Source organism: Moschus berezovskii, chromosome 4, assembly GCF_049115385.1.
Source record: "Moschus berezovskii isolate FMDL1 chromosome 4, NW_MosBer_1.0, whole genome shotgun sequence".
Taxonomy (NCBI): domain Eukaryota; kingdom Metazoa; phylum Chordata; class Mammalia; order Artiodactyla; family Moschidae; genus Moschus; species Moschus berezovskii.
This window is the reverse complement of record NC_142463.1, coordinates 67617843-67630741: the sequence shown is the minus strand read 5'-3', so window position 1 is coordinate 67630741 and position 12899 is coordinate 67617843. Positions and strand designations below refer to the sequence as shown.

General features: G+C 41.5%; 1 protein-coding gene across 2 annotated transcripts in view; it reads left to right on the top strand.

The window, feature by feature from the left end:
* Window positions 1-12899, top strand: part of LOC129540748 (guanylate-binding protein 7-like) — a 41356-nt gene that overhangs the window by 26911 nt on the left and 1546 nt on the right. For both annotated transcript variants that reach the window (XM_055402119.2, XM_088835459.1), the window contains 5 exons: window positions 197-442; window positions 1514-1794; window positions 3832-4044; window positions 5547-5649; window positions 5965-6158. In XM_055402119.2, the coding sequence (XP_055258094.2) occupies window positions 197-442; window positions 1514-1794; window positions 3832-4044; window positions 5547-5649; window positions 5965-6158 (1037 nt within the window). The remainder of the gene's footprint in view (window positions 1-196; window positions 443-1513; window positions 1795-3831; window positions 4045-5546; window positions 5650-5964; window positions 6159-12899) is intronic.

Here is a 12899-nt window from a genome sequence, read left to right as displayed (position 1 = left end):
TCTTCTTCCCCAGGAGTACTTTCTTCACTCTTGGCTCAGTACAAAAACAGAGTTTCCATGGTAGATTACCATAAAACTAAAAAAGATTTACAGGCACAGGAATTAGAGTGATACAAAAATCACTGGAAATGAAAGTCCTTAGCCCCCTTACCTGAAGTCTGTCGCTTCTGTGATTGCTGTTTTTCCACTTTTGCAGATGAAGGTCCCCAAATTCAAAATTTCAACTTGCCCAGAGAGTGTATCAGGAAGTTTTTTCCCAAACGGAAGTGTTTTATCTTTGACCGTCCTGCAAGCAACAAAAAACAACTGCTCCATCTTGAGGAAATGCCAGATAATCAACTGGATGAGAATTTCCAGAAGCAATCAAAAGATTTCTGTTCATATATCTATACCCATGCAAAGACCAAGACCTTGAAAGAAGGAATCGCTGTCACCGGGAAAAGTGAGCCTCCTTTGCTACAGCGTGTCTCTCTGTGATTCAGTGTGGGTGAGGAATGTGTGGTGGAGTTGAAATTGTGAATATCTTCTGGGATTGCCAATAATTGTGTTTTCTTTTTTTCAGTAATTATATCTTCTCTATATAATTTGGAAAAACATATTTATGCCCCACATAGAAGTGCATGTTACTTCGTTAAAATTTCCCTACATGAGGGTTTTTTGAAGACTATCATATCTCATGAAACTGTAGGGCTGGCCAAAATGTTCTTTCAGGTTTTTCAGTAAGATGTTATAGAAAAACCCAAACGAACTTTTTGGCCAACCCAATATTACATTGAAGGTATGTTAAGGATACAAATATTCATTATGATGAGCCATCCGGTGGATAAGTGTTTCTAGTGAGGATATACAAGTTATTTTGTGAATTCACATGAATCAGAAAATAAGTAGGACACCATGAATCCATGTAAACTCATTGAAAGTCTGAGAAACAAATGTAAATACAGTCTTATAAACAGAGCTGGCTTCATGCACAGGCTACCTGAGCAGTCTCACGGTTCCCTGTGCTGAGATGTGCCCTGTCTGTTTTAATGTTTTTGTCACTGTCTGGAAATTCTTGATGACATTTTTACCTGGGGCACTGCATTTTCATTTGGAAATAGTACCCACAAAATACACAATTTATTTACATATGTAAGTTCTCCATATGTAAAGTGGGGGAAAGTGTTCCAGGAGAACTTTGAGCATATTGTTGAGGTCATTCAGTTAATATTGTATTGTGTTGAATTGAGAACCATAAAAGAGAGTGAATAGGAGACACTGGTGTTATTATAAGAAAATTATAGAAGGAAAAGGAGAAGGATATGAAGATGAGGAGAAGAAAGAGAAGAAAATTTAAAGCTCAATAAAATTTTAGTGATTTTTAGGATATTGATCTAAGGTTCATAAAATGAATGAAAACATTCTATTTTCAAAATATTGAATTGGCCAAAAAGTTTGTTTGGATTTTTCTGTAGCATCTTATGGGAAAATCTAAACAAACTTTTTGGACAACACAATGTAATATATTATTCAGGGCTGGGGCCTCTGGTGGAGGCCTATGTAAATGCCATCAACAGTGGATCAGTTCCTTGTTTGGAGAACGCAGTGACAGCTCTGGCCCAGCTGGAGAACTCAGCAGCCGTGCAGAAGGCAGTTGACCACTACAGTGAGCAGATGGCCCAGCGACTGAGCCTCCCCACAGACACGCTCCAGGAGCTGCTGGAGGTGCACACAGCCTGTGAGAGGGAAGCCATTGCAGTCTTCATGGAGCACTCTTTCAAGGATGAAAATCAGGTTTTCCAGAAGCAGCTTCTGGTAATGTGGCCTGGAATATATCCTTCCTGATTCCTGTGGTTCTAGAAATGTGCTTTGTTGTTGCTGTTGTTCAGCAGTAGCTCAGTCGGTCCTGACTCTTTCCTACCCCATGGACTGTAACACACCAAGCTCCTCTGTCTTCCACTATGTCCTGGAGTTTGCTCAAATTCATGTCCACTGAGTGGGGGATGCCATCCAACATCTCATCCTCTGCAGAGGATAAGAAATATTCTTAGGCTCCTTCTATTCACCTATGATTCATATGCTTCTCGTAAAAGGAGTTTGGATTGTTGTGAATGATAGGACTCTACAGGCTACTTTCCTTCTTTTTTCCTAAAAACTGACCTCTTTATTTTCTACTGTAAACAAATTACCCTGTGCTTTGGTGCTTAAAACAGCACACAGTTATAAGCTCACACTTTTTCAGGTCACACGCCAGTGCAGGGTGTGTATGGGTGATGTGCTTGGAGTATAGCAAGCTGAAAACAAAAACAAGGTTCAAGTGGGTTTAGCAATACCACCAAGAATAATCATAAACAATTTTTCTCAGGGTAAGAAAAGAGTTTTATTTGAGCCAAATGAGGACTAGAGCCCAGAAGATACAGATTAAAGAAGAACTTGAATTCTGTTCTGTTGCATGACAAAATACGAGGTGCAGGGAACCCCTACTATAGGCAAAACCCACAAAATTACCTGTATTATTTGTCAAGAATTAAGCTTGTAGCTGGAAAGAAGTCAGAGTGCTTGTTAAAGAAGGATTGTTTGGGGTCTGAAACTATTGCATATTTACAATGGTACACTTTGAGTTCCTAAGTTTGTAGCTCCCAGTTACTAGCAGACACTCTTTTGAGAATGGATGGTGACATCCTTGAATCTGATACAGTTCAGAAGATTCAAGTTCTCAGGGATGCAGAAACATGTCTGAAACCACATCCACAATGGCCACCAAGCTCAATTTTTAATTCCTGCCCAACAGTTACTCCATTGTGATTTTTAAATGCATTCTTTTTTAATGGCTGGAGCAGAGGTACATGTTTGATAGGTCACAAAACAGGTTATTGTAGTTAGCATAAAGTTTAATTTAAATCTTGTATAAGCTAGAGTGTCCTCCCCATATGTATATATGTGAATATATGTTTCATCAGAACTCATATGGGCTCTGGGGAACCCCCCTTCATCTTCAAGTCAGCAATGGTGCATTGTATTCTTTTGTTTCTAATCACTCCAATTACCTCTTCTGCCACCAACTAGAGAAGACTGCATGGAAAGGGCTTGTGTGATTATGTAATGCCCACTTGGGTAATCTCACTTTCTTAAAGTAGCCTGTGCCGTATGACATAATCTAAACACAGGATCAACGTTCATCATGTTTATAGGTCCAGGGACTATGCAGTGTGAACACCAAGGGAGAGAATTCTTAGAGTTCCTAATTCTGTTTACCATTAGCACCATCACTGAAACCTTGTCTTTCAGTCTACCTTTGTATATCCTACAAGTTACCAAAATCTCTTAGAAGAAAACCAGCCCAATTGTAATTTATAAGGACAAGTACGAAATTTCTGTTCCTATATTTCCACACAATCAAACCCTCAGTGAAACAAGAATTCAGAAAAAGTTCAAAACTCTGTTCAGTGTATACTTCACTCAATATGTTAGGCAGTTGATTTGCTATGTATGTATTTTATCTAAAGAACCTAGTATGCATAAGAAAGCCTAATTCAAATCATAACTGAACTTGCTATTTTTCATTGTTGATGGATTTATCACTATTAATCCTACTACTGTTAAAGGAACAATGAAATTCACATCTGCCAACCCATCATTTCACAGATGTTGAGACTGAGAAAAGTTAAGGGACTCCCTATAAGTCACACAGAGTTGGTCACACCTGAGACTAAAACTAGTCTCCTGACTCTGTATCTATTATTCTGTATCTTTGCACCGATGTTGTCCGACTGCTTCCTTCTAGAGGATCACAGCTGGATGTTTTCCTCTAACAGCTCCTTTCTATTGAATTTCTCCTTGTTTTTTCAACAGATCATGATCAAGAAAATGGAAGGCGATTTCTTGCTGCAAAATGAAGAAGCATCTGACAGATATTGTGGGGCTGAGCTTAAAAAGCTTTCAGAGCCTTTAATGACGAGTATTTCAGAGGGAAATTTCTTTGTCCCTGGAGGACACCATTGCTACTTAGAAGCAAGGAACAAGTTTGAAGAGAACTATAGACTCATTCCCAGGAAAGGAGTTAAGGTGAGGAGTAAGCGGATTGGGAAAGAACAACAGATTGGAGACCAAGGGTTTTTGTTGGTTCTTTTGAAATTCTAAGACCATAGCACAACTTTTGTAGAGAAAGGAGAGCATGGCAATATCTTTACATTTTCAGCTTTTATATCTACAGTTTGTGAGCTACTCTTCAACAAACCAGAAATATTTCTACCCAAAGACAGGACTTATTATCAAGGATCTAGAGGAAAGAGAATATTCCTTTTATTCCAACAATGTACCAGGTTTTGCAAAACACTAATTCAAAAAGATACCCGCATCCCAAAGTTCATAGCAGCATTATTTACAATAGCCAAGATATGGAAGCAGCCTAAATATCCATCAACAGAGGAATGGATAAAGAAGACGTGGAGTGTGCATGTATATGAATGCTACTTAGTTATTAAAAAATTAAAAGGGCGAACTTTTGCCATTTGTGGCAACATGGATTGACTTAATACTAAGAGAAATAAGTTAAACAGAGAAAGACAAATACCGATGATATCACTTATATTTGACATCCAAAACTACAACAAACTAGTAAACATAACAAAAGAAGAAGATTCACAGACATAGAGGACAAATTAGTGGGGTAATGTGGAGTGGGGGCAATACAGGGAAGCTGTGACGTACAAATGCTTGGGTGTAGGATAGGTTACAAAGATGTATTACAAAGTATAGGGAATATAGCCAACATTGTGCAGTAACTTTAAATGCAGTGTAACTTTTAAAAATTGTATAAAAATAAAATAACAAAATTTTTAAAAGAAATTTCCCTCAAGTGGGCTTTCTGCAAAGAATAGGGAAAATTAAAGAAAAGCTGCTATTTTCAAGAAGCTTATGGTCTTACCTGAGAAGGACATGTAAAGAGTCAATGGATATGGTGGGACAGTGGTTATTATATACATTGATAGGGATAAGTGACAGTGATGGTTATGGTGATGATAATGATGACTGATGTATGTTGAGCACTCACTGCATCAGCTGTACCTAGGTGATGTGGTTGGATTATCAATTTAGTCCTCAAAGTAATATAAATTAAATATTATCATCTTTATTATAAAATTGAGAATATGACACGAGGAGAATGTACTAAGTTGCCTAAGATCACACGACTATCAAGTAGTAGTGCTTACAGGACAGCTATTATGTTCTTGGAAGCCATTCAGAAATCAGAATACACCTTAAGAATGCTTCCTGGAAGAGGAGGTAAAAGTCACAAGTTGGAGTGTCAGTAAATGATATCCTAATAAAGAAAGAGTAGATGAGCATTAGAAGAAAAACAATGTGCAGAGACTACAGTTGCAAGCAGTAGAGGACTGATGTTTGTACAACTGCACATAATTACAGGGTCTTTAACTACTGTGGGGTCCCAAAAAGGATGAAGAACTTATAAGGTCGAATCTGTAGGTTTACTGAACAATAATTTCAATAGCAAGACTTTACGTCTTTGCTGCCTGATGAGTCTTTGCTTCTTGTTGTTTTCTCAGGCAAACCAGGTCCTCCAGAACTTCCTGCAGTCACTGGCAGAAGTAGAGGAAGCCATCCTGAAGGCAGACCAGGCGCTCACTGATGCGGACAAGGCCATGGCAGGTACAGGGGAGGACTGAGCTCTCAGAGGGGAAGGTGTCCTGTGCTGCCTTTTGGCAGGTGGGGGAACAAACACTTCCTGGAACCAGAGCTTCCTCTTCTGTGGAACCTCTCTGCTACATGTGGAAATAACCAGGGGAGTTTGGGTTTTATGTATATCCAATCAGGGCTTCTACATCATATGCTGAAGCAGGTCGTCTTATGTGGTAGCAGGAACAGTCAGACTCCTTCCCACCAATTTAATGTCATTTTAGTCTTTGAGCTCAGGAAGGTATAGCTCAGCATAACTGTTATTTCTTTAAAACTTTTGTGTAACAGAGGAACGTACCAAGAGACAAGCAGCAGAGATGAAACAGGATCTGCTAAAACAGAAACTGAATGAAGAGAAGCAAAAACTGGAGGCCCAAGAGAGAAGCCACAAGGAAAATATAGACCAACTGAGAGAGAAGTTCACGATGGAAAGAGAAAACCTTCTGCGAGAGCAAAAAGCGGTGCTGGCGCACATGCTGAAGGTAAGTCTAATCGGGCATGGGCAGAGTCTGACACCTGCCCTGCCTCTTGAGAAACCTGTATGCAGGTCAGGAAGCTACAGTTAGAACTGGACATGGAACAACAGACTGGTTCCAAATAGGAAAAGGAGTACGTCAAGGTTGTATATTGTCACCCTGCTTATTTAACTTCTATGCAGAGTACATCATGAGGAACGCTGGGCTGGAAGAAGCACCAGCTGGAATCGAGACTGCTGGGAGAAATATCAATAACCTCAGATATGCAGATGACACCACCCTTATGGCAGAAAGTGAAGAGGAACTAAAGAGCCTCTTGATGAAGGTGAAAGAGGAGAGTGAAAAGGTTGGCTTGAAGCTCAACATTCAGAAAACGAAGATCATGGCATCTGGTCCCATCACTTCATGGGAAATAGATGGGGAAACAGTGGAAACAGTGTCAGACTTTATTTTTTTGGGCTCCAAAATCACTGCAGATGCTGATTGCAGCCAGGAAATTAAAAGACGCTTATTCCTTGGAAGGAAAGTTATGACCAACCTAGATAGCATATTAAAAAGCAGAGACATTATTTTGCCAACCAAGGTCCGTCTAGTCAAGTCTGTGAGTTTTCCAGTGGTCATGTATGGATGTGAGAGTTGGACTGTGAAGAAAGCTCTGTGCTGAAGAATTGATGCTTCTGAACTGTGGTGTTGGAGAAGACTCTTGAGAGCCCCTTGGACTGCAAGGAGATCCAACCAGTCCATCCTAAAGGAGATCAGTCCTAGGTGTTCATTGGAAGGACTGATTCTGAAGCTGAAACTCCAATACTTTCACCACCTGATGCGAAGAGTTGACTCATTTGAAAAGACACTGATGCTGGGAAAGATTGAGCACAGGAGAAGGGGACGACAGGATGAGATGGTTGGATGGTGTCACCGACTCAATGAACATTGGCTTGGGTGGACTCCGGGAGTTGGTGATGGACAGGGAGGCCTTGCGTGCTGTGGTTCATGGGGTCACAAAGAGTTGGATATGACTGAGCTACTGAAATGAACTGAACTGAACTGAGAGTCTGATGGACAAAATGCTAATTTCTCAATAATAAAGGGACATAACTTCAACCTTAAGTCAGATCCCAGAGAGAAATCCAAAGACATATGTTTCATGTAAACATTAAAGAGATGTGGATCGTGCTGAAGACTCACCTCTGTAAGACTCAGCACTTTCTGTAATGTTAGGGTTTGGAAGGGAAAATAACATGGTCCAGGCTCCTGAACTGCTGTTTGTGGTGATTATAGTGTCATATTTGCCCCAACATGAATAGGACTTCGGTCTTAGTGTCGTTAGGACTTTTGGTACAACCATCAGAGACGGGGAATAGTTCCATCTGCTCTTGAAGGTATCAGATTGTGCCTAGTATGATATATGGGATGCTGAAAGTTCTAAAATTTGCTATATTTGTTTCCACATCTGCCTGATTCATTTTACACACCTAGAGTAAATATATTCTTTGTTCAAACCTAGACTTTGATAGTCAGTGTCCTAAAGAGGGTCAGCAGATCTCATTATTTGTGACATGAGTGTGGTCATTCTATCTCAGGAGAACTGAGACATATTCAGAATTCACCTACATTCCTTCCCAGAGTGCATTCTTAGGGCTGGAACACATTACTTGTATGGTTTTAAGACCTGACTGAGGCACAGATCCTGCCCAGGGAGATGGTGTAGAGCTTGGGTCCCCAGCCCACAGGCACAGACTGGTAGCAGTCTGTGGCCTATTAGCAACTGGGCCACACAGCAGGAGGTGAGTGGTGAGCAAGCAAGTGAACAAAGCCTCATCTGTATTTACAGCCACTCCCCATCACTCACATTACTGCCTGAACTCTGCCTCCTGTCAGATCAGTGGCGGCATTAGATTCTCAGAGGAGCCTGAACCCTACTGTGAACTGTGCATGCAAGGGATCTAGGTTGCATGTTCCTTACGAGAAACTAATGCCTGATGATCTGAGTTGGAGCTGAGGCAGTGATGCTGGGGAGTGTCTGCAAATTCAGATTATCATTAGCAGAGAGGTTTGACTGCACAGAGCCATCATAAATCAATTGCTGGCAGACTCATATTGAAACCCTATCAGTGACTGGCAAGTGACAATTAAGCTGCATCTAGTGGCAGGTTCCATACTGGCAAGTGAGCTGATGCACTTCAATCATACATCTGGTGGCAGGTTTCAGGGAAGAATCCAACACTTATTTTAGTCCATACACGGCCCACTGATTATTTTAATTACCACTTCTGTCCCCACCTCTTTTCCACACTGCTCACTTGTCTCAGTCACAGTTTTGGTGAGCTCACAAGCTAAGCCTAGCCAAAATAAGTTAAAAAAAAAATGTCACTGGAGAGATTCTTTGAAAAGGGGGAAAGACGCAAAGATGAGACAGCAGAAGACTCTAAGACTGCCAACAAAATGAAAGTTGCATTTAAAAGAAAATACCAAAAGTCCCACTTAAATTACAGGTTCATTGCAATAGGTGGTTCACATTCTCCAACCCACTTTGCATAATATGTAGTGACCAGCTACACATCAAAGCCTTGAAACCTTCAAAACTGATTCGCTACATAGAAACCAAGCCCTCTGCATTAAAGGACAAGCTTTTGGAGTTTTTCAAAAGAAAAAAAAAGTGAACAAGAGGAATAGAAGCAATTATTGAAGACCACCACTTCATCAAACATGTCTGCACTGAAAGCATCGTTCTTAGTGGCTAACCACATGCTAGAGCTAAGAAGAGCTGGTGAGGAGTTGATCCTGCCAACTGCCAAGGACATTTGTCAGGAACTTTTAGGAGAGGCTGCAGTTCAGAAGGTGGCACACGTTCCTCTTTCAGCTAGCACTATAACTAGACGAATTGATGAAACAGCAGAGGACATTGAGGCACAATTGTTAAAGGTTAATGAGTCACGGTGGTATGCAACCCAGGCTGACAAGTTTATGAATGTTGACAACAAAGCAACCGTCCATCCATCCATTCAGTCGCTCAGTCGTGTCCGACTCTTTGCGACCCCGTGGACTGTAGCCTACCAGGCTTCTCCGTCCATGGGATTCTCCAGGCAAGAATACCAGAGTGGGTTACTATTTCCTTCTCCAGGGGATCTTCCCAACCCAGGGATCGAACCCGGGTCTCCTGCATTGGAGGCAGACACTTTAACCTCTGAGCCACCAGGGAAGCCCACAGGAATCTATTTTTCAGAGGATGTGCATGAGGATATGTTATGTGCAGTTTTGTTGCCAACCAACACCACAACCACAGAACTATTCAAGTCTTTGAATGATTACATATCAGGACACCTGAATTGGGCATTTGTGTTGATCTGTGCACGGACAGAGTGGCTGCCGTGACTGAATGGCTTTCTCATTTCACTATTCAGGTCAAAGAGCTTGCTTCTGAATGTGAGTCTATGCACTGAGTTATCCTTAGAGAAACGCTGGCTAGATGAAAAATGTCACCTGAACCTAACAACATTTTGCACAATGTGATTAAAATTGTCAACCACATTAAAGTATCTGCCCTTAACTCATGTCTGTTTGCCCAGCTCTGTGAGGAAACAGATGCAGAGCACACAGTTCAGTTCAGTTCAGTCACTCAGTCGTGTCCGACTCTCCGAAACCCCATGAATCACAGCACGCCAGGCCTCCCTGTCCATCACCAACTCCCGGAGTTCACTCAAACTCATGTCCACAGAGGCGGTGATGCCATCCAGCCATCTCATTCTCTGTCGTCCCCTTCTCCTACCACCCCCAACCTTTCCCAGCATCAGAGTCTTCTCCAGTGAGTCAACTCATCACATGAGGTGGCCAAAGTATTGGAGTTTCCGTTTCAGCATCAGTCCTTCCAATGTACACCCAGGATTGATCTCCTCTAGAATGGACTGGTTGGATCTCCTTGCGGTACAAGGGACTCTCAAGAGTCTTCTCCAACACCAGAGTTCAAAAGCATCAATTCTTCGGCGATCAGCTTTCTTCACAGTCCAACTCTCACATCCATACATGACCACGGGAAAGACCATAGCCCTGACTAGACGGACCTTGGTTGGCAAAGTAATGTCTCTGCTTTTCAATATACCATCAGGGTTGGTCATAAATTTCCTTCCAAGGAGTAAGCATCTTTTAATTTCATGGCTGCAATCAGCATCTGCAGTGATTTTGGAGCCCCAAAAAATAAAGTCTGACACTGTTTCCACTGTTTTTCCATCTATTTCCCATGAAGTGATGGGACCAGATGCCATGATCTTTGTTTTCTGAATGTTGAGCTTCAAGCCAACCTTTTCACTCTCCTCTTTCACTTTCATCAAGAGGCTTTTGAGTTCCTCTTCACTTTCTGCCATAAGGGTAGTGTCATCTGCATATCTGAGGTTATTGATATTTCTCCCAGCAATCTTGATTCCAGCTTGTGCTTCTTCCAGCCCAGCGTTCCTCATGATGTACTCTGCATAGAAGTTAAATAAGTAAGGTGACAATATACAGCCTTGACGTACTCCTTTTCCTATTTGGAACCAGTCTGTTGTTCCATGTACAGTTCTGACTGTTGCTTCCTGACCAGCGTACAGGTTTCTCAAGAGGCAGGTCAGGTGGTCTGGTATTCCCATCTTTTTCAGAATTTTCCACAGTTTATTGTGATCCACACAGTCAAAGGCTTTGGCATAGTCAATGAAGCAGAAATAGATGTTTTTCTGGAACTCTCTTGCTTTCTCCATGATCCAGCAGATGTTGGCAATTTGATCTCTGGTGCCTCTGCCTTTTCTAAAACCTGCTTGAACATCTGGGAGTTCACGGTTCACATATTGCTGAAGCCTGGCTTGGAGAATTTTGAGCATGAGTTTACTAGCGTGTGAGATGAGTGCAATTGTGTGGTAGTTTGAGCATTCTTTGGCATTGCCTTTCTTTGGGATTTGAATGAAGACTGACCTTTTCCAATGAAGCAGGGCAAAGGCTAATAGAGTTTTGTCAAGAGAACCCACTGGTCATAGCAAACACCCTCTTCCAACAACACAACAGAAGACTCTACACGTGGACATCACCAGATGGTCAACACTGAAATCAGATTGATTATATTCTTTGCAGCCAAAGATGGAGAAGCTGTATACAGTTAGCAAAAACAAGACCATGAGCTGACTGTGGCTCAGATCATGAACTCCTTATTGCCAAATTCAGACTTAAATTGAAGAAAGTAGGGAAAACCACTAGACCATTCAGGTATGACCTCAATCAAATCCCTTATGATTATACAGTGGAAGTGAGGAATAGATTTAAGGGACTAGATCTGATAGATAGAGTGCCTGATGAACTCTGGATGGAGGTTCGTGACATTGTAAAGGAGACAGGGACCAAGACCATCCCCATGGAAAAGAAATGCAAAAAAAGCAAAATGGCTGTCTGAGGAGGCCTTACAAATAGCTGTGAAAAGAAGAGAACCAAAAAGCAAAGGAGAAAAGGAAAGATATAAGCATCTGAATGCAGAGTTCCAAAGAATAGCAAGGAGAGATAAGAAAGCCTTCCTCAGTGATCAATGCAAAGAAATAGAGGAAAACAACAGAATAGGAAAAACAAGAGATCTCTTCAAGAAAATTAGAGATTCCAAGGGAACATTTCATGCAAAGATGGACTCGATAAAGGACAGAAATGGTATGGACCTAACAGAAGCAGAAGATATTAAGAAGAGGTGGCAAGAATATACAGAAGAACTGTACAAAAAAGATCTTCACGATCAAGATAGTCACGATAACGTGATCACTGACCTAGAGCCAGACATCTTGGAATGTGAAGTCAAGTGGGCCTTAGAAAGCATCACTACGAACAAAGCTAGTGGTGGTGATGGAATTCCAGTTGAGCTATTTCAAATCTTGAAAGATGATGCTGTGAAAGTGCTGCACTCAATCCCAAACACAAAAGACCCTTAAACTGGAAAGGAAAGGATCCGAGACCTGAATAAACCAAATGAGTCAACTTTATCTGTGCTAGAAGAGGATGAATTTGCATGAAATCCCAAATGACAGTGGCCTTAAAAGTATGTTTGAGACAGGTTCAAATGTCAAATACTTTCCGGATTAAAGTCAAAGTGAAATACCTGAGGTTGCCACAAAAGCACTGAAAAGCCTGCTTCCATTTCAGCATCCTATCTTCATGAAGCAGGGTTTTTTGAAGCAACAGAAACTGAAATGACATTGCCTAGTAGACTGGACATAAGCAACACATTTCAGACATCACTGTCTCCCATCCCCTCAGATGCAAACATCTAGTTGCAGGAAAACAAACTCGGGGCTCCCTCTGATTCTGCTTTATAGTGAGTTGTATAATTATTTTATTATATATCATGATGTATTCGGAGAAGGCACTGGCGACCCACTCCAGTAGTCTTGCCTGGAAACTCTCATGGATGGAAGGCCTGGTAGGCTGCAGTTCATGGGGTCGCTAAGAGTCAGACTCGACTGAGCGATTTCACTTTCACTTTCATGCATTGGAGAAGGAAATGGCAACCCACTCCAGTGTTCTTCCCTGGAGAAACCCAGGGGCGGAGGAGCCTGGTGGGCTTCCGTCTATGGGGTCGCATAGAGTCTAACACGACTGACGTGACTTAGCAGTAGTAGCATGATGTATTAATAATAGGAATAGTGTGCACATAAATACAGTATGCTTGAATCATCCTGAAACCATCCCCGCCTACTCTGGTCTGTGGAAAAATTGTCTTCCATGAAATTGGTTCCTGGTGCCTAAAAA